Source organism: Pyrgilauda ruficollis, unplaced genomic scaffold (genome assembly GCF_017590135.1).
Source record: "Pyrgilauda ruficollis isolate IOZ18807 unplaced genomic scaffold, ASM1759013v1 scaffold79, whole genome shotgun sequence".
In the NCBI taxonomy this organism is placed as follows: Eukaryota; Metazoa; Chordata; class Aves; order Passeriformes; family Passeridae; genus Pyrgilauda; species Pyrgilauda ruficollis.
This window is the reverse complement of record NW_024529821.1, coordinates 3,566,612-3,590,522: the sequence shown is the minus strand read 5'-3', so window position 1 is coordinate 3,590,522 and position 23,911 is coordinate 3,566,612. Positions and strand designations below refer to the sequence as shown.

Here is a 23,911-nt window from a genome sequence, read left to right as displayed (position 1 = left end):
GCCCGCCCTGCGCGCCCCGCCCCGCCGCGCCGCCGCGATGGGCCGCAGGGCCCGGATGTGCCCGGCAGCGCGACGGCCCCGCCGCCTCGGGCCGGGCCGCGCCGTGCCGCTTTGCCCTGATGCCGTCTCTTCGTGACATCCCCTGCGCGGCGCTTCCGCCGGCCGGAGGCTCGCTTCCCCCCTGCCGCCGTCGCGCTGTGAAGCGGCGGCCGCCGCCCCTTACCCGCAGCCCTTCCTTGGAGCCAGCCCCGGCCCGCAGATCTGGGCGATGCCGTGCGCCGGCCGCGGCAGTACCTGTGCCCGGGGCGGTGCCGTGCGCCGGTCCCTGAGGCCGGTCGCCCCGCGTCGCCGCCGCTGCCGAGCGCCGCTTCCGCCGCTGCAGCTGCCCGCACCCGATTGGCCCCGGCCAGCCCCGCCTACCCTGGGCTGCCGCGCCTCATTGGCTGCTGAGCCCGCCCCGCGGGGCCGCCGGGAGATGTAGTCCGCGCTGGGGTTGTGGCGGGCAGCGATCTCGCGAGGCGCGGGAGGGGCGGTGCTGTGCCCGAGCGCGCCATTGGCCGCGCGCGGCGAGGTCTCCGAGGAGACGCGGGGTGGGCGGGGCAGGCCGCGGTCACCCCCGGGCCGCGCCTGCCAGCGCGGGCCCGACACAGCCCCCACGGGCCCGCCGCCGCCGCCCTCACGGGCCCGACACAGCCCCCGCGGGCCCGACACCGCCCTCACGGGCCCGACACCGCCCCCACGGGCCCGACACCGCCCTCACGGGCCCGACACAGCCCCCGCGGGCCCGCTCCGGCCGCTAGCCCCAGCTCCGCACCCCGTTGTTGCTCTGCACACCCAGCCAAACACCCCTCACACCCCCCAACACCCACTCTGGGAAGTGACAAGAGGACACGGCGGGAATGCGTTGGGCGTCCCTGGGGAGGGCACAGAGGGAGTCAGCACCCCAAAAACATCCCAAACCCGCCATAATTCGGGCGGTCCCCTAAAACTTCCTGGAGGGGCCGCCCAAAGTGTTCCCACCAATCCTGGAAAGGGACATGAGGACATGGGTAATCTGGGGATCCCTGGGGCTTAGCACCCCAAACCTCCTAAAATTCGGGGGGGATCCCCCAGGCACCCCGGGGGTTCTCCGACGTCCTCAACCCTCGTCCTGGGAAGGAACAAGGGGATACAGGGGGGGCACTCCACCCTCCCCTATCACTGGGATAGAGGGGGGAAAAAGATAATAAAACCCACAAACCTCGGAGAAGACGCACATCAGAGCCCTGAGAGACCACCAGTGCAGGGCTGGCTGCCTCGCTTTTGCTTACTGACACATCAGAACACAACCATTCTTCATGATATTCTCACGTTTTGACGCTCAGATATGAACTCAGCCAGACACCTGCCACTTTCAGAGTTTTAATAATGTTTTAAAACGAAACCGGGAAGAACACCTTTGGATCACATGTAAGTAATCCCTGTGTCTGCCTCGCAAACCTTAGCGTTTGTGTTGTGAACAGGAGCACCAACAGTGTTCGTGTTTGTGCCAGGAGCAGCAGTTTGTGCGTGTGGCTCTCCAGGCCCGCAGCAGCCACCGCCTGTCCCGCGGTTCAGCTCCCCTCCCGAGACATTCCCTTCCCCTCTGCCCGGCTGGCTTACAGCTTCCTTCTGCCTTTCCACGTCTCGCCCGACACCCAGTGCCGCTGCAGCACCTCCGTGTCTCGGAGGGCGCCGGAGCCCGCGGAAGGCCCAGAGGGCGCGGCCGGGGCAGCTGGGCACGGAGCGCACAGAGCCGAGCGGAGCCCGCACCTCCGCACGGACCAGGGAGCTCTGACGGACAACGTGTAAAAGGTGCAGAGAAGATACATGAAGAACGGCTGGTTTTAATCTGCCCTATGCTGCTTTCACTCCCTCCCCCCGCCCGGTCTCTGCACTGTGCATAAAGGAGCAGTTGTTTGCACAGGGTCTCCTTCCAGCAGCACAGGCTGGCGACCGCTCACGGGCCAGGTAATGTCACAAAACCCACGGTTCTGCCTTTGCTTCGGGCGCTACCTGCTCAAACCGAGAGCGCACAGCAGCCCGGGAGCAGCCGCTGCTGTGGGCACGGCCGTGCCCTGGGCCCGGGCGGCCCCGGCCCCGCCGTCACTGNGGGCGGCCGGGGCGAGCCCCACGGAGGGGCCGACACCGGCGGGGTCCTTCGAGCGGCCTCCGCGCCCCGCGGGGGTCGGTCATCGGAGACCGGGGAGCGGCGGAGGCTGTGCTCGGGTTTATCGCCCCGCAGCATTAACGCCTCGACGGGCCGGGTTTAATGTGTGCCTTGAGCCTGGCTGCTCCGCGCTTCAGTGGCTGATTTCTGGTCCCGGGCTAGATCGCCGTGGTGCGGTGCCCGCGGCCGCAGTACGGCGGCGGGAGCCCTGTACGGGACGTGCTCCCCGGCGCGATCGGTGCCCGCTGACACCGGCATCTCTGCGCCGTGCCCGGCCGGTGCCTCAGCGCTGTGCCCGCAGCCGACTCGCTCCCGCTTTCCACTGCCCTTCACCCGCTTGCCACCAGGCTGACCCCGCAGGGCATGGCAGAGAGCACTGGCTGTCAGTGTAGGCTGATTTATTCCTTCCCCCGAGGCTGGATGTGCAAGTTTCCAGGAGTGTTTTAAACGGAGTAATTGGAAGAAAAATAAGGAGGAAAAATATTTACACTGCTCTGCGGGGCTGTAATTCAGATTGGGTTTTGCTTTGTGACCTGGCACAGAGCTGGATCTCCTTGTGTCACTTTTGTTCATTCCCGTGCCTCTTGCCTCTTTCCGTGGTGTATTTTAATTTGAGATACCGGTCATTCCTTTGTTTTATGGCTGTTATTGAGGAATTGTAGATACTTCTAATGTGCAGGTTTTCAGTTGGCTAAACTGTGTCAAGTGTCAGACGTGTCATTTGGTTTCTTTCCTATTTCATACAGAAAAAGGCTTTTAATTCAGTCTTTCCCAGAGCAGGAAGGCAGGCACAAGGGAGCAGCATAGGAGCTTTAGCCATGAGAGTGCTGTTGTGTATATTCATTTACCTATTCCAAACTCCAGTGTGTGATTTGCAGAGAATAAGGAGGACCCATCTCTGGGAGGATCTGTGCACTGTGGTTTTTCCTTGCACTTGGCAGAAGCCAATGTTTCACTCCACAAATATTGGCTGAGCTTCCCCCTCTGCACACAGGGAGCGATGGCTGTGCCCTTTCTGTGATGCCATCTGTCTGCTTCCCAGGTGTGGCATAAAGCAAATGTCGTGTGCAGCTGACCAAGCTGCTCTTTGGAGATCTCAGCAGGAATTTCTGGTTTTATTCGCAGAGAAACAACAATGTCTGAGTTATTGTTGGGAAACATTTGGCTGGAGGGGTGTAAACTTCTAAAGAGAGCAGGATTTGTTTGTTTGTCTGTGTATATGTACAGGTAGCTTAGAGCTACAGATATATAACCCTATTCTTTATATTCTTTATATTGAGATTGTAATAAAAAGGAGACAGAAGTTAGATCCTTGCAGGTTATTGGGTGGGATAGATGTAGAATTGCAACAGGACATTTTTTCAGGTGCAGGGGAGACATGGAAAATGAGTTGTCCAGGAAAAAAAAAGATAAAGAAATGAAAGAATACTTGAGTGCATATTGGGGGTGTAGTAAATATAAATATACTATTGTCAGAGAGGGGCAAAAACAGCTTGAACTTTTGGAGACTGTAATGGAAAACCAACAGAAGAATTCAGGTCTTCCATAAGCTCAGGAGTTGTGGGCAAGTAAATTTCTCTTGGCTTTCTTTTGGGATGTAGGCCAGAGAGTAAAAAGGCTTGAAAATACACAAAATGAAGGACAATAAAGAAATGGAATAATTTGGGGTTTTTTTGGTCATTTCTCACAGTAGGTTGTATCATTTGAGTCTGTTTGTGTGATTTCATTCATTTTTCAGCTTTTAAATGTGGTGATGCTTAGTGCAGCCAGGAAATACTTGTTTCTTCATTCCCCAAAAACCTAAAGGACTGACTGGGGAAGCTCACCCTTGCCTGGATTAGTCCATAGCTGCTGGATCTTTGCTAACACAAAGTGTGATTTTACTTCTTATAAAATGTGGGTTGTTTGCCCCCCCAATCTGAAATGTGTGCAGTTTGTAATACCTCTCAAAGCAAGAAGTTTGTGGTGTTGGTGTCCTGGAACAGAAACATAAACATTATTTGAAAGCATAAACACAGAGGAAGCTGGAATTGATTTAGGTTTAATTGCATCTCAGGAGTAAGTTTGTAAATTCCTTGCCTCTCTTCAAGTTTGTGATTTTGTAAGCCCAGGTGAGAGTGTGATCATCTCATTAAATGCAGTCTTAAAATCGTAACATGTGTCTCAATATATTTGAGATCCTGTATTTATAAGAAGAGACAATGCAAAACTTATTATTTTCCTTCATCATTTTCAGTCTCCTGTAAAATGGGAATACTTATTGCAGTTCTTGGAGTCTGGTTCAGCTCTTCACTTGTAAAAGCAGATTCTAAGGCTGTGACAACATCTCTAACTACAAAGTGGTCTTCAACTCCTTTACTCCTTGAAACAAGGTAGGTGCATTGTGACTTTTTTTTCACTGTCAAATCAGAATATGCTTAGAGGATAAAGTAAAGTGTTCTCTTTGTTATGTGGCACTTTGGTTTCTGGTCACTACCAACAGTAATAATGTGGGAATGTGATCCCTGCTGTGCATGGGGAGATGGGAGGAGGATTTTAGAGGAGACAGTAGTTGTTTTGTGTGATAAATTCTCTCATTTTGCATTAGAACAAACATTAATAACCATAAACAATTACATAGTTGGTATTTTTTGCTTTATGAAGTTTTACTTAAAGCATTAGATAGAGGAGTTCATCGTGGTCTTGTAAGATTCTGTAGCTGAATGTGTTTTACATCAGTGTTGTAGGTTTTGGTACACAGCTGCTGCTCGTGTATATTTAGCTCAGTAAAGCTTGAGTTTAACTTTGTTCATGTGAGTTTTGCATTGATTAAAGTAAATTGCTTTGTTAAATATTGTGCAAGTCACCCTGGGAACATTTCTGCTATGGTATTAAAGGCTTTATTTTTAAGGTGTTGTGTAAAAAGAAAACAAAATGCTGTCTTTTCAGTGCTAGTCTGCTTAGTGATTTTGAAATCCCTCATTTTTAATTTTGTAATGTTTTAGTTTGGAGATGTCAGTAGGACTTCTAGAATTTCAAGCTGGTGTGTGCTTAATTTTGTATCACTTAAGAGTATTGCCAAATGTGGAATTTTGTCTGTTTTACTGCAGCTGTTCCACATGAAAATAGTTGAGCATTGCTGGGTTTCATTCACATCAGCATGGCTTTCATTCACAGGACAGGTGTGTCCTAGGTGAAATTACTTTTCTGTAACCTTCTCTGGAGAAGCTGAAGACTGAAAGTTCCTTAAGCAGTAAAATGCAGAACACAGGTGTTAATGCCAGGATTGAGAGACTGTGTGACAATGTGACACTGCTGGGGAAAAACTCAACCTAAGAGAGTGTGAAACAGTAAGCAAATAATCAAAATAATGTGCCAAAGACTCGATCCATTGTAGTCAGAGGCTTTGTGTAGGGCAGGGTAGTTCACCTGGGATGAACTGCAGCATGATGCAGCCCTGCAGTGTAAAATCACTCCTGCTGGTCACTGCACTTAGCCCAGCCCTTCAATTTGTTGCCCAGGTGTTCCAGCAGCACTTACCCTTGCATTGGAGCACACAAGTTACTGTGGCAGTGAGCAGGCTCCAAACCTTCTGCTGTAGCATCCTTTAGCTTAGCAAGTCTGTTACATGTGTGGACATGATACAGTGTTTGTGCTCAGCAATGTTCAGAGGATGAATTTCATTATCTAGCCTTGTATGCTTACCCATTATATGATTAATATATGGGAATTGTAACATGGTTTGAAGCTGTGACTTCTTTTGCTTGCTCAAGAGCAAGCAAACAGAAAATCTCCACCAAAGCCCACCAAAGCTCATAATTACAGTTTGTTTCAGCAAAATAAACAAAAATGTCTGTTTCTCATAAAAGAGAGATTGCAAAGAAGTGAATTAGGAGGGAGAGCTGCCAGGATGGACACTGCTGCCTGTTAGTGGCATTTAAAGGATCAGGAGGTGCCTTACAAGCTGCTTGCATGCACTGTGTGTTCATCCTGGTCTGCAGTAATTATTTGTTTGGGTTTGTTTGTTTTTAGCTTTCCTGCAGTGCTTTTTCTAGTAACAGTTTGCTAATAGAGGTGGTAGGTGCTAACCCTGCAGTGCTTTTTCTAGTAACAGTTTGCTGATAGAGGTGGTAGGTGCTAACTTTCTGTAAAGCATTACAGGGTATCAGATTTGTAACTTGAGAGAAAATTTGTAGATCTAACTCACTCTTCTCATCTTACTTAGTGAATTTTTATCAGAAGAAGGTCAAGAAAAATTCTGGAATTTTGTTGAAGCCAGTGAGAATATTAAGAGAGCTGAGCATGATGGTAAGTTTTCATAGTCTTTTTTCTCAATGCTGACTGCTAGTTAAAAAACATACCACAGTATTCTGTCTTCCATTATGTTAATCCTCATTTGACTTTTATAAAATAATTATTTCAGTAATATTTTTTTTCTGTAATGTGCTCAAGGCTTTTGGGTATCCATTTGACAAAAGCTGTACTGGATGAGCCTGAAACGTTTTGCTTGCCAGATTCTTTTTTGACATGAAGTATGAAATATTTTAAAAGCCTTTTCTGTGTGTTACTATTTCTCAGCTGAAATTAAATGGGAGCTCTAAACTGTTTCCCTCCTCCCCTGCTCATGTTTACATCCTCAGGAATGTATTGAAGTGTACTGTCCTGGGTCTCTGTTGAAGTTCACTCTCATCCATCTGTGGAATTGGCTGTAATGAAAATGGGGGAGGAATGGTCATTGCATACTCAGAATTCATGTCATGGGCTTCTGTGGGTGCAAATCACACTAGGATGAGAAGCCTCTCTTCAGTGAGACTATGGGATAGAAAGATAACTGCTTGTACTTTGATTTTGCAGGTAGTGATTATTCTTCTTACCAGGAAATGCTGAAAGTGGCCTGCCAGACTCTGTCACCTTTGCAGCAGAATTTGTTGAAATTTTCCTTGTCTTTACGCTCCTACTCTGCAGCAGTTCAAGCTTTTCAGCAGGTTAGTACAGGAAATGCTCAGGTAAATGAAATGCTTGTGCAGAGCATTTTACCAAGGCTCAGGAAGGAGGGACCTGTGGAAGGAAACATTTGAGATATAAAAAACCTGAACTGATTAACTGCTCTGTCCACCTGAGCTGCAGAGTGGATGTGTATACAAATTTCATGAGATGCTGAATTTTTGTCTAGAATAGACTAAAGAATTGGCATTTTGATATGTCTGTATATCTTTGTGCCTGCTGCACTAAGAACTGGTGCAAAGATTTTTGTGAGGACCATCTCTGTGACTCCATTGGTACTTGGGATGCTGCTGCTGTTCCTGTTGCTCATATGAACTTACTTGTAGATAGTAATACATATATATATCTATGTGTGTGTGTGTGTATATATATATATAGAGAGAGAGAGAGCTTAGAACTCATAAATAAAAGTTCATTGTGTTCTCTGTTCTTTTTTAAATATTTTTAATTCTTTGGAAATTGTCTGACATTAGGATGTGCTTTATTTAAGTAATACTGTAAAATCTCTTCCTTGTTCATCTGGTGTAATTTTGTCTTTTGATATTTAACAAATACAGATTTTTGTGATGTCTAAGACAAAAAAAAACCCTCAACCAAAACCCCTTGCTTTCTGTACCTGCAACTAACCTTACAGTTAATATAACAGACTGAAAATAAGTAAAGGCTTAACTCTCCATCTTGCCATTTCACCTTGCATTTAAATTATGTCATAAACACAGAAGAAGTACTGGTTTGGAATGTAGGAAATAATACTGTTTGCTGCACAGCTACACTGTTACAATTTTCACTGGTTCTAAGGGCAAACCTTCAACCTACATTATTATGAATGTTTTATACAGATAGCAGCAGATGAATCTCCACCAGAGGGCTGTACCCTGTTTTTTGTTGTGCATGGAGAGAAAACATGTGAATTTGACTCTCTTGGAAAGCTTTTACAGGCAGCTTCAGACAGGTATTTGTTTAATTTCCTGTTACTGGATTAGCTCTTAAAATTTAACTAACTTTAGACTTATTTCTGTGAAGAGGTTGTAATAAACTTTTTGTTTCTGTGTTCTTCAATGCTGATTTCTCCTGTCCATTGTTGGCACTGGAATGGCAGTCTCTTATTTGGTGTTAATTCAGATTGCAATGATGGTTTTCTTATCACTTGCTCTTTGATGATTCTGCTAGGAAGAGGAATATGCACAGGAAAATTTGAAAACAAATTCTGGAAATAGCTGGAAACTGTTGAAGGACAGCAAGAATTCTCAGGAGTGTGTAAAACCTTCAGTATGTAGGGAAAATAGAAGGAGCTGGGCTGCATATTCAAATGAGAGTTAATGTTTAACAAATTGTTTTATGAATGGCTGAAAGCAAGCAAGTATTTTTTTCTCTGTATAGTTTTCTCAGCATTGACAAAGAAAACCATTACCACACAATATATTTAAAATTCAGATTTCTCTATAAGAACAAAACTTGATTGTAACTGCTAATAACAAAAAGAAGGTATAAAATATAATACTTATTTTAAAAACTAAACAAGTAAGAAATCAAAATCAACCCAAATCCTTAAATTTCAGTTTGTTTTCATAATATAAAAACACTTTTGTTTTCAATACGATTTTTGTAATCTTGGTTATTTAGCTGTTTTAAGAATGAAGAGTTCTTTGTCAATGTGCAGGCATATGGCATCTATAGCTCACATGCTATTCTTCTCACTTACTGGGAATACTTTGAGTATTTATTGCACTTTAGACAAAATGTAAACAAAGAAGCTGAAAATAGACTTTTCATTCACTTTTTTGTTTGCATACTAAGCCAAGGACCAGGTTCAAATGAATTGGTGCTCTTGGCACATCTGTTCTAGCAGCCTTTTAATTTTTCATACAGAATTTATGAATCACCATGGGGAGAGAAAGTTAATTGGAAATCTAAGGGAAGTTGTTCATTTTTAAAATTAGGATCATATTAGATTCCAAATAGCTCTTAGTCACTTGTTTCTTCTCATGTGTTCATTTTTCACAAAGCTTTTGTCAACGTGCACCAAGTGCTGCCAGCCTTGATATAATATGTGGGAATAGCTCAACATATGTATTCAGTGAGAAATGAATAAACAGAAAAAAAAAGTGCATTTTGCATTGAGTGAGGGAATGCTGTGACTCACACTGTGACTCTTCACTGTTCCCTCTTAGGCCAAAGCCATTTTTGTTCAAGGGGGACCACAAGTACCCAGCAGCAAACCCTGAAAGTCCTGTGGTCATACTTTATGCAGAGATTGGCTCAGAGGAGTTCTACAGGCACCACAGGAGGCTTGTTTCAAAGGCTGAGGCAGGAGAAATCACTTATGTGCTCAGACACTACATTGCTGTGAGTATATTTGTGCATTGTAACAGATGTATTTGAAATTGAGTAACTGGCCTTGGTTTTCAAAAAGAAATCTGACTCAGGTTTGTTCCCTTTAAATTGACATTTGCCTATTGTTAATTTACTTGGAATACTCAAAGGTTGTTTTTTTAAATTGTATGTAGCTGAGGAATACAGAATATTTTAAATCTCCTATAAGAGAGTAAGATTTTTGTAAGAGTAAGATTTTAAGTAGATTGTTTGATTTCACAAATCCAGACTTAAATTCCAGAATAATTAGAGATTTTAGTGTAAAATAAAGTGTTTCTCTACCCATTTTACAGCATGGGAAGTAGTCAGATCTGTCACAGTCAGGTCACTTAGTTACTTTAGTTACTTGATATAAAAAGCAAGGATTAACATTTAGGTAGCATTTTCAAAAGAAAGACGTTTCTGTAGTAATTTTTTTACAGAACCACTTACCATTTCTAGTGCAGTTTATCCTGGTTTCCATCTTCCTCCACTAAATTGTGCATAGCCACTGGATTAATGTTTAAAACTACATTTCAAAAGGTATGAAGACCTGGAGTTCTTTGATTTGTTACTTGAATATTACTAAGTATTGCCAAAACCTGTAGTGTAGCAGTCAGGCTTGAATGTGGGGAAAAAAAAAAAAAAAGCTGGTTAATCTCTAATATTACTTGTACTTTTTATAAAACAAAGTCATACATTGCATACTCTCCTTTCCTTTTATAAAAGGAAGTAGTTGTTTATCAGTGTTGGGAGGAGTGCTAACATTGAAAATTCAGCATATTACACTTTAGATCTTGGTACTGTTATGTGACTCCAATATACTTCAAAATACTTTTGGGAAGTGGTCATGTTTCTCTTATTAAAGGCAGAGCTAATTATGTACCTGTGTTTTGTCATTATTTTATTCCTTGTCGTTCTTTGTGGTAGCTTTTCAGTGAATTTTCAGTTTCATTTTTGAACTTTGAGCTGAAGTTCCTTTCCACCCTCCATCTGATTTGATAATAGGACTCTATCTCCCCCTGCTTTGCTCACACACTGAATCCTGAAAACATTGCTTTGTGTTCCTCTTTACTTTGTGGATTTTGATGGTTTTTCGGTTCATAGAGATAATTCTTGCTTGGTGAACTTCAAGAAGTGTGTTGAAAACCAGTAGGAAATAAAATTATTAGATTATGTTACTGCAGAGTCAGTCACAGTGTTTGTTTCTCTCTACCATTATGTCTGAAATCCCAGACTGAGATTTCTCAGCTTTGGGAAGTGGTAGTTTTTCTTTTTTGGATCAAACAAAGATGACAATATCACACTGTTGGCTTTTCCTTACAGAATCCCAGTAAGGAAAAGGTCTACCTCTCTGGCTATGGTGTAGAACTGGCTATTAAAAGTACAGAATATAAGGCCAAGGATGATACCCAGGTGAAAGGTGAATTTTTATTTGTAATATTTTAATGTGAATATTTTAATTCCGCCAAGATAATTTTATTCTCGTTTTTCTATGAATGTCTGTATTGCAGATATTTTTCTTTCCTTAGCTCTGAAATCCCTTTTGGCAGCATGTTCCTTATGGAACAGATCTTTGCCATGGCACTTCCACATTTGTGAAATCCTGGAGTCATGGCCCTGGACTAGATCTTAGTAGTGGCACTACTAATGAAAATAATTTTTTACCAGCTACTCTGCAGCCATCCTCAGAGCAGACTGTGTTCCCTGTTCCTCTTTTTTTTTTTTTTTTGGTTTTTGGGTTTTTTTTTTGGTGGGGGGAGGGAAAGACAGAATTCTCAGAATGCTGCACTTTTTTTGGTTTTGCTGCTTTTATGGAGCACTGATATTTGTTCTACAAACTCCCATGCATCTGCCAAAATTATTTTGATAGTGTAATCTGTGTGTGTACTTTACATGTGCATATACACACCCCAGATTTTCCTGCTTTTCTCTTTGGGGGTAGCTTGGTGCTAGTGGTGTTCTCTGTGTGTTTATAGGCACAGATGTGAATGCTACAGTCATAGATGAAAATGACCCTATTGATGAAGTGCAAGGATTTCTGTTTGGAAAACTAAGGTAAAACCCATTTGGACTTTGTCATATCAAAAAACTTGTTGCAAAAATGCTGATCTTTTGCTTTATTACTATTTTTTACATGTCTGAGTTTCCTGTATGTGTTAGCAGCATACTTTTTAATGTGGTAGTTTCTTTAAATTAGCAGCAGACTTTCTGATAGGAAACCACAGGAGTTGTTTGACCCTTGTATCCTTTTAGGCAGCTGTATCCTGACTTGTCAGAAGAGCTGAAAGAGCTCAGAAAACATCTCGTGGAAAGTACCAATGAAATGGCACCTTTGAAAGTATGGCAGCTCCAAGGTAATCTGGATAAAGGCTTTCAGTTATGGTCTACAAAAACTCAATGTAAATATGTTTTCTGGTGTTCTACACTATCAAGGTTGTTAGTGGCTGTGTACAGTTGACAGAGTTTGACTGTAAGTTCCTGCATTCAGCCTCACTTGGGAAAGACTTGGTTTTTAAAGTACCTTTTCCTGTTGAAATAGCTTTTGGCATTGTTTCATGGGACTTCTGACATGAGGATAGTTTTCTATATTATGAAGTACAGTAAGCTACTTGCTGTTAAACTGCTTGTGTGGTCTGCTGAGTGCAGAAAAGAAAGGAAGGCAAAGTTTCTTTCCATGATCACACTTCTGATGTGAAATCTTGAGATTTCTCAAGGCTGCTTGTATGGTCTGCTGAATGCAGAAAAGAAAGGAAGGCAAAGTTTCTTTCCATGATCACACTTCTGATGTGAAATCTCAAGATGTCTCAAGATCAGAGGAAAACTGTACTTCAAAGTCAATTACATGCTGCTTTGGCCTCATTCCCTTAAAACATCTATAGAAGCCCATAAAAAAACCTTTTCATCCTCTCAAAAAGACTAATTCAAGGAGCTGAATGTATGTTGTAGCCACAGGCAATCTACCTATATCAGTGGAAGGGCAGATCCTCCCAGCTCAGCCAAAGAAAAGGAGTGTTGGTCTGGACTCACTGAAACAACCTGTAGGCAGCATACTCTGCTTCACTTGGAGAGGGTTACTTACTTCAAGGCAACACATCGAAGTTGAACACAAAGATGAGTTTAAAAGTGCTCATAGGTGTTCAAAGAAAGTGAATTTCCTTAGGTAACATGCAAAAAAGTTGCAAGATAAAGTTGAGATGTCTCTGGATTGCCTTGTTTTCAGTTTTGAATTGTTGACCTGTTTTTTCACTCCTAAGATCTGAGTTTTCAAACTGCTGCTCGCATTTTGACTGCTCCCCCTGTGGATGCCCTGATGGTCATGAAAGATCTTAGTCAGAACTTTCCTACAAAGGCCAGGTAACTTTAATTTTGACTCCTAGAAAATTTTATTCCTCTCCTTTTCCTGAGCAGGACCTGAGACAAGCAGCATTGGTTGGGTTAATTCTGATTTTCATTTGGCTGGAAGCAAACACTGGGGAATGTTTATGCTGGGAAGTTCTTCAGCCTACTGTTACAAAGAGGATTTTATGGTGTTTTTCTTGGATGGCAGCTGATGTGGCCTGGTAGAAACTTTGCCAGACTTGCCCATGCTATTTTATTGTGAAATGCATCTAAACCTATTACATAAAGTCATCGAGAATTTAATGGCTGGGTTTTCTGTTTAATGATCTTAACATTTATTTGTTCACAGGGTCCCAATCTTTTTCTGGGGTCCACATTGCCAAGCAACCCAGTCAGTCCCATGTCAGAGCTGATGTGCAATTCCACTGGTTTTTGCACTTTGTCAGTGACTGTCTTTAACAAATTCAAATCCGTTTCAAAAAACTCAGTATGACCTAGCATGGCCAGCCAGTCTAGAGATGTATTTGTCTTGATAAATTTCATTGTCTGGATTGTGAAGATGACATTACAGTACCATTTTGACTAGGTGGGATTATACCTGAGATGAATGTAAAAATAAACTGATTTTTGGTCTTATTTCCCATTACCTGTGGTTGTTACTTAGAGCTTCTTAAGGCAGGCATTGCATCTCACTGTGTTTTCAGGCTGATCTGTGGGCTCTGCTCACCCACTCTGATGATGCAATCACTGGATCCAAAGTAAGGAAAGGAATGGGAACCCATCATGAGCAGTGAAATCCCTTATTTTCTGTTGTCAGCCTCCATCTTTACATTTTTAGCAGCTGCACACTTTTATTATGGTTAATGTGAAATTAGACACTGAGAGTTGGTATATGGTTAACACTTTTGTGCTGCTGGATTATACAGTGTAAAAAAAATGCTGCATCCTACTATTTATGATGTCACCAAGTGCAACTGCTTCTTGCTGCACCTCTTTATACTAGAAAGTTAATTATTTTAATATGTAAGGTACAAAAGGTAGGATAAGTAGATATCTATGCAGTAGATAAACAGAAAGAGGATTCATAGCATGATGTTTTTATTTTTGTAGAGCCATAACAAAAACAGTTGTTTCTTCGGAACTCAGAGCAGAAATTGAAGAGAACCAAAAGGTAATGTGTCTAAAAAGTAACACAGTGCCTTTGCACTTAGGTTTACATGTTGATCAAGATAATGACCCAGTATCTTCACACACAATTTTGTTGTATGCATCTGGGAAGTGAAGAAGTGATGGATTTTCAAACATGGATAAGGAGCATTATTAAACTTCTTTGGTCAAATATGAAAATACTGCTCTGGTTAGAAATTTATTGCTTGAGAAGCAGGTATATTAAGCATCTTCCTACAGTTTGAACAATGCAGAAGAAAATTAGTTCTCCTTATCCAATTTGAGATGATGTTTAGATGTCTGTGTACATCAGTGATCACTAGGAAGTCACAGAAAAAAATTCAAAACCTGCCATGGCTTTAGAATGTTTCATTCTGTGTGGAGGAAATGTTTTCAATGTTGGTGCTTAGTGAAGGGATAAAATTTACCAGCTAAGTCTAGATGTGCTTTGAAACAGAATCATAAAACTCCCCAGGTCATGAGGGGCCTCTGGAGGTCACTGAGTAGGCTCTGTATTTGCAGAAGTGTTTCAGACAGCTCAGCTGTGTCCTTGGCATTAGCAAAGCACTGAAAAAACCAACAGCCACCTGGGAATTTTGTACAGGCTTTTGTACAGAAATTTGTGCAACTAAAATATGCCGGGTAGTGTGGTCTGGATAGAGTGCAAAACAGTTTCAGTTTAAGATAGCAATTAAAAAAAGTCAAACAGCAGCGTTTGCTCTTTGAGCTACATTGCTCTGTTCACACATTTCAGTCTTATTTGTATCATTAGAAAAAAGACAATGTCTGTTAAGTACACACACACACATTGTTTAGAAATCTAATAAATGATATTTATTAGATAAATATCTATATTTATCTAATATAGATAAATATTAGTGAGTCTAGCAGTAAATGCAGAGCTACTTACAAGTCCCCTGAGGTTCCTGTTCTGGGAGAGAAATGCCTTGTTGTTCAATAGTGATGGAATCAGAGGTGAAGGGATGGGACTTGAAATTCTTGTCCCATGTGGTTCTGGAAGGGATGAAGTATAGGATGCAAATCCAAGCTAAAGGTACCTGGTGGCCTTTTTGTTGTGTGTTAGATCAGACTCTGGTCCACAAGTAAAACAGAAATGATTTTGTGGATTCATTTTTATGCAGAGGATACCTGGGCTGCCACATCCAGACCAGGCTATATCTGACTGTGCCCTTCAGAGCTGTTCTTTGCACTACTCACTTGTGTGGGTATTATTTGATAGTTAGGTTCACTGCTACTGTTACATTTGAGTTTACAATGTAACTATCCACAGAAAGATACAATTTAACACTCAGCTTTTCTTCGGGAGCCTTATTTATTTAATAAAAAATGTCAATTTTTTTCTGATCAGAAGCTACTTTCCTGTTCTTGGTACTTCACATGGTACTTCTGTTATTCCTCTGTTTGCTTTGCTCACAGTATTCATGATGGTTGTGTTGTAAAATATCCAAACACAATGTTTCTCCTTCAGTGTTCATCATGACTCTAAATAGAAGTTTGTAACTGGTACTGCAAGACAAGACCTATTGGAAAAAAACAGCATTAAACTCTATAATATTATTTTCTGTGCAGAGCACTCTTCTAATGGCTTCCTACTTCTTTTCAGTATTTCAAGGGAACATTAGGATTGCAACCAGGAGATTCTGCCCTATTCATCAATGGACTACTTATTGACTTAGACACTCAGGATATATTTAGGTAGGAATGTTTTAATTTTAACAATAATTTCATCCTGTTTGGAAACTTGCATCTTGCTTGTGCATGAATGATAATGTTTTGAACCTTCTTCATAATCTAGACTATGTTTAATTGTTAAGTACTGTAAAAAGAAAATCATGGTTCCTTGTCTTATTCAAAGTGAATTTCCAACAAAAAATCTAATGTGAAAATTGGAATACTCTTGAGGATTGGAATGAGAAGTTACCTTTGTGCAGTTCTTTTAACCTGTACTGTGACTAGCAAGATTTTGTTTTCTCAGCTGTCAGCATACAGATTTATTTTGAAGACAACAGACTGATTCCCAAAGGATAAGCCACTGTAAATTTTTCATCTGGAAACCACCCTATACCTTTGTCAAGATGTGTTTCAATAATACATGTGTGTGTATATAGATAGTGGATTAGCTATCCTGATTTAACGTTGCTTTTCCTACTTATACAATATTACTTGAATAGATTTCACTTTCTTAGGACAGTAAGAAATAGGTGATAAATAAGAACTAATGTCTGGGCACGACAGGCTTGTTGATACCTTTCATCTGTTAACTTAAGGTATGAGCAAGTTATTTTCAACTTAAATAAGAGTAGAATTCAACCCCATTTTGCTTTTCCTTGCAGCTTGATTGACGTGCTTCGCAATGAAGCCCGCGTTATGGAGGGCCTGCACAGCTTGGGAATTGAGGGAATTTCCTTACACAATGTCCTGAAGCTGAACATCCAGCCTTCAGATTCTGACTATGCTGTGGACATCAGAAGCCCTGCCATTTCAGTGAGTATGGTTTTTGATAAAAATACTTGATTTTCTGTTGGGCAGTGCATTCTTAAGCTGTCAGGGTAGCTTTTGTCCTCGTCTCACAATCAGCTCTGAAACTGCAGTGAAGTAAAAAGGATAATAAGGTTATAATCAGCACTTTTTAAAAGCTTTATTTCTTCAATATAGTGTCTGATTTGAAAATATTTTAGTCTCAGACCAGAGCAGGAGGATGGTCAATCATTTAAATGCCTTTACTTTTCCTTAGTGGATCAACAATCTGGAGGTTGATAGTCGGTACAATTCCTGGCCTTCCAGCGTGCAGGAGCTGCTGCGTCCCACTTTTCCTGGTGTGATCAGGCAAATCAGAAAAAACTTCCATAATTTTGTAAGTAATAATCTGACTGCATGAAATGTGCATTTGTTTTGTCAAGAGCAGGAGCATCAGCTTTTCCAGCTTACCTCACATATACACTGGATTCCCTGTCACTTAAATAGCTTGAGAGAGAGGATGCTTTTCTAAAAGGTTTTATTCTCCTAGTATTAGTAAGTTATGGCTGAGATTCAGAGAATCCTGAGCATGATTCTGTGGCATCTATTAAATGCCTGGAGTTGTTTTGTCAATGGACAAAATTATAATCTGGTAAATAACAATTTGGTGAGTTTCAACTTCATGATAATACCTGAAGCTGGTTAATAAAATCTGTCAAATCTGTTAACCATTGTCTTCTTAGCAGAGTTAAGACCAACTTCAGCTGTTTCAGTTAGACAAGACTTGAGCAAATGATCAACAGCCCTCAGCTTAGTCCTGGAAGTCCTTTTAGTCTGTAGGTAAATTACTTGGATCTGATGAATAGTTTGCAAATTGTAACTCTTGTCATGTGGCAAAGTGGCCCTATGCAAAACAAGAACTCTGATTAGGGGAAAACAGGGACTTGAATCATCTGAAGCTGTGGGAGCTTTGATGTGTTTCCTTTTTCTCTGTAATTCAATACTTTTAACATAGAAATTTTTAAATTCTAAGGCAACAGTTGCATGAATGAAAGGCCCTACATGCAGTCTGAATGGCCCAGTTCTGTCTGGGTTGGGACAGAAGAGAATATCCTGGCAGCCATGGCATGAAAACTTTTCACTTGCTGTTTGTAAACAGGTGCTGATAGTAGATCCTACTCATGAGACCACAGCAGAATTACTGAATGTGGCAGAAATGTTCTTCAGTAACCACATCCCACTGAGGTAATTGCTGTGTTTTAATGTTTGGGGTTTTTTTACACCAGTTTTATTCACGTGACTTTTGCAGCTGTAAAATTCTCATTGCTAGGACACTGCAGAAATGTTACATTCCTTGTGTTTGAAATATGTGTGTATTTTTTGAGTGTAACTTTCTCTGCTAGCAAAAAAGAGTTCTGTTTTTTAACAGTCCAAAAGAAATTTGAAGTTTTGGATGGGAGAGAGGTGAAAAGCAAGAATCTGATGGACTCATTACATGTCCTAAGTTTGATTCCTTTGTTGCTCTGCTCAACATCTTCCCAGGCTATTCTAGAAGAAGCCTGTGTTTAAGATGATGATCAAAGCCAGCAGCTGTGTGAAGAGTTGATTCTTTATAGAAATGATGACCTGAGGATTTGTGTGATTGCAGGATAGGACTAGTCTTTGTTGTTAATGACTCAGAGGATGTTGATGGACTTCAGGATGCTGGCGTTGCCCTCCTGAGGACATACAATTATGTGGCACAAGAAATGGACAATAATTATGCTTTCCAGACCGTCATGTCTGTAAGTATTAATGTAAAAGGGAAATGAATGTTTTAATATTTTCCATGTATAAGATTATGTTAATGGGCTAAAATGTGTGCTAATGGAAGGAATTGTTCTTTGGCTGGGGTAGTATGCAGAGTTTCTCCAAATACTGGGACCACAGAACACATGTGTCCTTGTAAATGTGCTTCTTTAACCCAACTTTAACAAGTGAGACTAGGTTTCATTGTGACACAGGTCTCATGGTGACACTTAACACTTTGGCACGTTTTTCTGATCCTGTCCCTTTGCTCATTCTGTCTCTTGAGTTCTGAACTGCCCCATCCCTTCAATGTTATAATTTGGTTTGAACTGTTCCAGCTGTGTGCCTTTGCCACATCAAAGGACAATACAGGTGCTGGTAAATGAATTTCACCTGTGGTTTGATACTTGTACAAATTGGCAAGCTGGGGCATACTGTGACATTAAATTGCTGGTTACTTAAAGACAGTTACTTTTATTCTTTTTATTTTGGGTGTGTATTTGTAGCTTGAAGTAAAATCTTGTGCCTTCAAGAGGGAAAGAGTTTCCTGCTTTACCTGTGAGGTTGTATTGTTCATAAACATATCCCAAGTTCTGAAGGAAAAGTAGCTCCTTGGATATACTTTATTTGAGGCTTTTTCCCCCAGAGAACTCTTTTCCCTGCTCAAATACCTTTTCTAATTAAAGATGCAAGTTATTATTTAAAGAAATATATATTTACCTTCTTCCAATCTCAGTGGAATGACTACAAGGTATAACAAGACACTTATAATGGCTGCAAGTGCTTAGGAACTGTTGCAACTGATAAATATGAATGTAAGTTTTGCAGTCTGGCTGTTAATGCCTTATTATAGCTACTGTAATACAGATGACAGGTCAGTTTACCTTTCATAAAGACAGAGGCTTTACAGTTGCAGCTGTAAACTTGTATTCCCCTTTCAGATTTATAACAAAGTGAAAACGGGAGACCAGCTGAAAGTGGAACATGTTGTTAGTGTTCTTGAGAAACAGTATCCTTATGTGGAAATCAACAGCGTGCTGGGAATTGATTCTGCCTATGATCAAAACAGAAAGGTAAGAATTCATCAAATAGAGCTTTTTCCCCCCCACTTCTTTTGCTGCAATAGTTCTGAAAATATCATTACATACAATTTCTTGATCCACTTCTATTACTAACCAGGGAACTATTTTGTTACCACCTTGGGGGATTTCTAGTAATACTTTACTGTTTATGTTCAGCACAAGCTTTATATAGTATACATAATACATATAATGGAATATATATATTTTTAAAAATCTATATGTAAAGAACTAAGGTAGCTTTCTTGTGACTCATAATTCATGCTTTCATTATGGAATGCAGACTTCAGTAGGGTTTAAAAGTGTCTGCAAAAAAATCAAGGTGATGGAATGGTTCATGGAAAAAACAAGAGCCTTAATGTTGGGAGGGGTCAGTGTGGGGCTTCTGAATCAGTGTTTGAATACTGAGTGAGATAAAGCCATGATTATGAGTTCAAAATGCCTTTTCTATAGCAAGACATCCAACAAATTTCTGCAAATAATGCTTGAAGTGTTTTTTAGGTCTGATACTTTTCTGTATGGAGAAAATTAGGAGAGCAAATAATTATTGAACCATGTTATATGTGAGATAAAGCAGATTTTATTTGAGGTTTTATAGGGGGATGTTTCTTATATTTTGTTCTAAAACAAATGAAAATTCTGTCACCAACAGTTCTTAATAGACTTGATGCTTCTTACATCTGTGAATGTAAGGAATGCAGTCAGGGTTACAGAAAATAGGCTTGTATGCATATGAGTCTTCCCATGCAGGATAGTGAAGAGAAAAGCATTTTAAGGAAATGAAAATCCATAAAAGTAAGACAGACATTTTTGTATGAGAGGAGAGGCCTCAACAAGAACCTCTCATTGGGAGAACCTAACCTAACTTTGACTTCTAACAGGGTATCTGTCAATGCTGGTGCACTTTTCAGAGGTTACAAGAAACAGGGAAATTTGTCTTGACAAAATAACTCCCTGCCTCACAAGTAGCTGTTTTCTTTAAGAGACAGATTTAAGAGACACATACATACTTAAAAAAAAAATTCCCTACCCTGTCTTACATTACAGCTATCACTGCTTGCATTTCATTTGCTTCCACAGGCAAAGCCATGTTTTCTGTTGTGCATCTTTTGCCACTACCAGAAAGTGCTCATTGGAATTAATTTTCAAAATGAACTTAAAGGAGTATTTTGCACTTCTGTATTGTGAAGTAACTTTTTTTGCTTTGAAACTCTGAGAGTTTCAAAGATACATTGTGTGTGTCTAACAGAAGTGGTAGGGAGGATCTCATGGTGTGTTTAGACTTGTGGATATTGCACAGCTTGTAAGGAACTTTTGTGGCCAGGGGCTGACGTGCTAAAGCTGCTTCTGTTCCTGTTTTTAGGCAGCAAGAGCTTACTATGAGCAAACTGGTGTAGGCCCTCTCCCTGTCATCCTCTTCAATGGGATGCCTTTCCAAAAGGATCAGCTGGATCCTGATGACCTGGAAACTGTGACAATGCACAAAATCCTGGAAACCACGAGCATCTTCCAGCGAGCCGTGTACCTGGTGGGTGCTGAGCTCCTCTGAGGCTTGAGAGAAACTAGATTTGGAAAAGCTACATATTATACAAGCCAACTTAGCTTTCAGAATTGCTTTTTACCTTTTTTTTTTTTTTTTTGAAGTTATGTAAGGCAATTTTATATGTGAAGTAACACATAATGCTTCTTTTCTCTTTCCTTCAGGGTGAACTATCTAATGACCAAGATGTGGTTGAGTATATCATGAACCAGCCTAATGTTGTTCCAAGAATTAACTCAAGAATCCTAAGGTCTGACAGAGAGTACCTAGATCTGACAGGAATGAGTAAGGGATGCTTTTAATTGTGTTAAATCTGAAATGTCTGCGTGAAAGATTTGCTGTTCCAGTGGAAAGCTCAGGTGGCAAAGCATTAACCTGAAGTGATGACCCAGCCTTGGTGCAGGCAGATGTTATGTACAACATTAAATGTCTACTGATTTTCAAAATGGGAATTTGTTTTGTTTTTATACAGACCTTGAGGGGAATATGACTCATGAATCTGAGAAATTATATAATGCATAAAGCAGCAGTGTGTTTCTTAGTTCTGACCTTCTTTTGAGCAGGATTGACAGTCATCTCTGGAATTAATTCAGATTTAGCAAAATGTTCCCTTGCTAAATGAACACCCAATATAGTGACTTCAGTACATGATTCCTGCCTTTTTTGAGTTGCTTGAAAAATAGTGACAAAGTGGATTTTTCAATGTATATTGTTTATATACACTCGTGTCCACTAAGTGAGACTTGGGAAATTCTTTCAACTGACTTCTCCCTATCCAATATGCAATGTAAGTTGTGAGACAGCAAAATTCATTTCTCAGCCTATATATTAACTGTGAAAATGAGACACAAGCGTATCACAAGGAGCAAAATGGGATGTGTTCTTAATGTTCTGGTAATAGTAGTGATTTTAATTTGATTTTACATGGAATAGTTGCTTTGGCATTTAGTGCTTGTTCTCTTCCTCAGATAACCATTTTGTGGATGACTTTGCTCGATTTACCACATTGGAGTCTAAAGATAAGACAGCTGCTGTTGCAAACAGCATGACCTACTTAACAAAGAAAGGTAACATCTGTGGTGGATTCTGAATCCAAATCTGCTTCTATGTGTGTTTCCAAGCATATGTGCAGATCTTCACACACTCGCTGAGCCTTGCCAGACCCGTGGGTAATGGCATAGTCTGTTAAAGATTTCTTTTTTTTTTTTAATAAGACATGACATCTGCATGGAACAAGAATGTTCCTCTCTTTAAACCCAGTCCAGCCTCTTGCTGAATAATGAAGTCTCACCCAAACTGCTCTTGCTGCACTGCAAGTGACCCCCAGAAATGCAGCAGTGTAAGCAAGTGACTAGAAAAATATAAAAGGGGTTTTAGTTCTCTGTCTCATGATTCAAAATTGCTGGAAGTTACATGGATTCAGAAGAAAATTCTAACTGCTCATTATATAAAGACACCACCTAATGTGGTCAGCAGTGTTTTTATTGCTCCAGTGCTTTTCTCACCGCTGTTCCAATGGCAGTGTTGTTACAGTTGCACATGAAAGTGTTCAAACTTGCCTGTACCTCTCAAGTGTACGAAATGCATGGATAAACATAATACAGAGCCTAACCAGGTCTAACCAGACACCATCGGGTGTTTCCTTTATCCATTTTGGTTAGATTCCAGAAATAAGCTGCTGTCATTTGACCCAAACCCTCCTGTTCCTGTCTTTACTAGACTGTCCCCAGTTTCCTGTCTCCAGTCACTGCCATCCATGTGCCCTACCTGAAATGTTCCCATTGCTCTTCCTGTCTCATGCCTGCTCTTTATTCATGTTCAGTCACTTGGATTTGAACAAGTTTATCATGTAGAGCATTAATAAATCGACACCTTGGTATGCTCTTTGGAAAGTGCATTAATTTGCAATTCCATGGCCTGACATTTTTTGGTCACTGCCTCTTCTGCCACTTAAGATATTTAATAACTGCTATCTGATTACAGTAATGCTGCATCACATTTATTTTCTGAAGTAATAGAGGAGTTCTATGTGTTGCTGGCTCAGCACCAGCACTGATACAGCACTGCCATGCTGCTTTTTAAAGAGGGAAAATAACTGCACAGTGGCACAGCAGTGTTTGTAAACAGTCTTCAGAATGATGTCCTCACCTGTGGTATGAAACTGGGAATATGTAGTATAACTAATGCTGTAGCATGAAAATCAAGCACCCATCTGTTGGAGGGGAAGAAAAAGTCAAAGCTTGTTGAAATAAAATTAGCACAAACTTGTTGCTGTGTATCTGAACTGTAGTGATTCACTTATGCCCAGTACAGTGCTGCAGCTTCTTGATACACATTGGGATTACCATCAAGTTATTAATGTGTCTCTCCTTTTCCCCTTTCCTTTCTGCTCTTTGACCAGGAATGTCTTCCAAGGAGATCTATGGTAACTCATGCTTTGGCATTTTTTATGTTGTTCTTGGAATTTTCTGGTTCCTTTATGACACTGGCTTTAGAACCAGCAGGCAGTGAAGGAAGCTGTTGGAATGCATGTTTGCTCCAGCACTTTTGTCTTTATACAAAACTGATTTTGTAAATTAACAGCTTCAATACAAAGAAGTGATATGTCTGCTGGATTCCAACCCCAGTTGGAATCTCCATGTTATTTATGTGTTTCTTTATGATTTTTAATGGAAAAGGTAGCAAACAAACAAAAATACTAAAAGAATCTATCTTAGAGCAATGCATGCTTTCCCACGTGGGTTTTCTGAACGACCTAATAAAGATTAATATACCAAAGCTATTAATTTTGTCTTGCCAGGCTTCATAGCTTAGATTCATCTATTGCTATTTTATGGAATTTAACTTTTTTGAAGTCTTTGCATGTGTGTCATAGTTTACCTCCAAATGAGGAAAAAAATGAAGCTTTCCTTCCTTTCACCTTCAAATTTCTTTCTTCTTTTTTTTTTTTTTTTTTTTTTTTTTTAAATTTTAGAGTTTTTTTTTTTTTTACCC

General features: G+C 40.9%; 2 protein-coding genes across 11 annotated transcripts in view; one reads left to right on the top strand and one right to left on the bottom strand.

Annotated features, from left to right (window-relative positions):
• The window catches only part of SAP130 (Sin3A associated protein 130), a 19,841-nt gene extending 19,443 nt beyond the window's left edge, over positions 1-398 (bottom strand). For 3 of the 5 annotated variants that reach the window (XR_005956807.1, XM_041486775.1, XM_041486774.1), the window contains exon 1: positions 224-384. The gene's annotated coding sequence lies outside the window, so the exon portion shown is untranslated. Of the gene's footprint in view, positions 1-223 lie in introns of all 5 variants that reach the window. The other 2 variants (XM_041486773.1, XM_041486772.1) reach the window with 2 other exon arrangements.
• Positions 399-1,188: 790 nt separating this feature from the next.
• UGGT1 (UDP-glucose glycoprotein glucosyltransferase 1) overlaps positions 1,189-23,911 on the top strand; it is a 41,208-nt gene continuing 18,485 nt past the window's right edge. The window contains exons 1-22 of one of the 6 annotated variants that reach the window (XM_041486915.1): positions 1,194-1,449; positions 1,533-1,989; positions 4,425-4,560; positions 6,393-6,475; positions 7,022-7,152; positions 8,011-8,123; positions 9,343-9,517; positions 10,850-10,946; positions 11,503-11,581; positions 11,780-11,880; positions 12,781-12,880; positions 13,976-14,036; positions 15,657-15,748; positions 16,387-16,537; positions 16,788-16,907; positions 17,670-17,755; positions 18,159-18,294; positions 19,240-19,371; positions 20,741-20,905; positions 21,082-21,202; positions 21,886-21,984; positions 23,319-23,342. In XM_041486915.1, coding sequence (XP_041342849.1) covers positions 4,436-4,560; positions 6,393-6,475; positions 7,022-7,152; positions 8,011-8,123; positions 9,343-9,517; positions 10,850-10,946; positions 11,503-11,581; positions 11,780-11,880; positions 12,781-12,880; positions 13,976-14,036; positions 15,657-15,748; positions 16,387-16,537; positions 16,788-16,907; positions 17,670-17,755; positions 18,159-18,294; positions 19,240-19,371; positions 20,741-20,905; positions 21,082-21,202; positions 21,886-21,984; positions 23,319-23,342 — 2,191 coding nt within the window. In that variant the 5' untranslated portion in view covers positions 1,194-1,449; positions 1,533-1,989; positions 4,425-4,435. Of the gene's footprint in view, positions 1,990-3,975; positions 4,300-4,424; positions 4,561-6,392; positions 6,476-7,021; positions 7,153-8,010; positions 8,124-9,342; positions 9,518-10,849; positions 10,947-11,502; positions 11,582-11,779; positions 11,881-12,780; positions 12,881-13,975; positions 14,037-15,656; positions 15,749-16,386; positions 16,538-16,787; positions 16,908-17,669; positions 17,756-18,158; positions 18,295-19,239; positions 19,372-20,740; positions 20,906-21,081; positions 21,203-21,885; positions 21,985-23,318; positions 23,343-23,911 lie in introns of those variants that run through there. The other 5 variants (XM_041486919.1, XM_041486916.1, XM_041486913.1 and 2 more) reach the window with 5 other exon arrangements.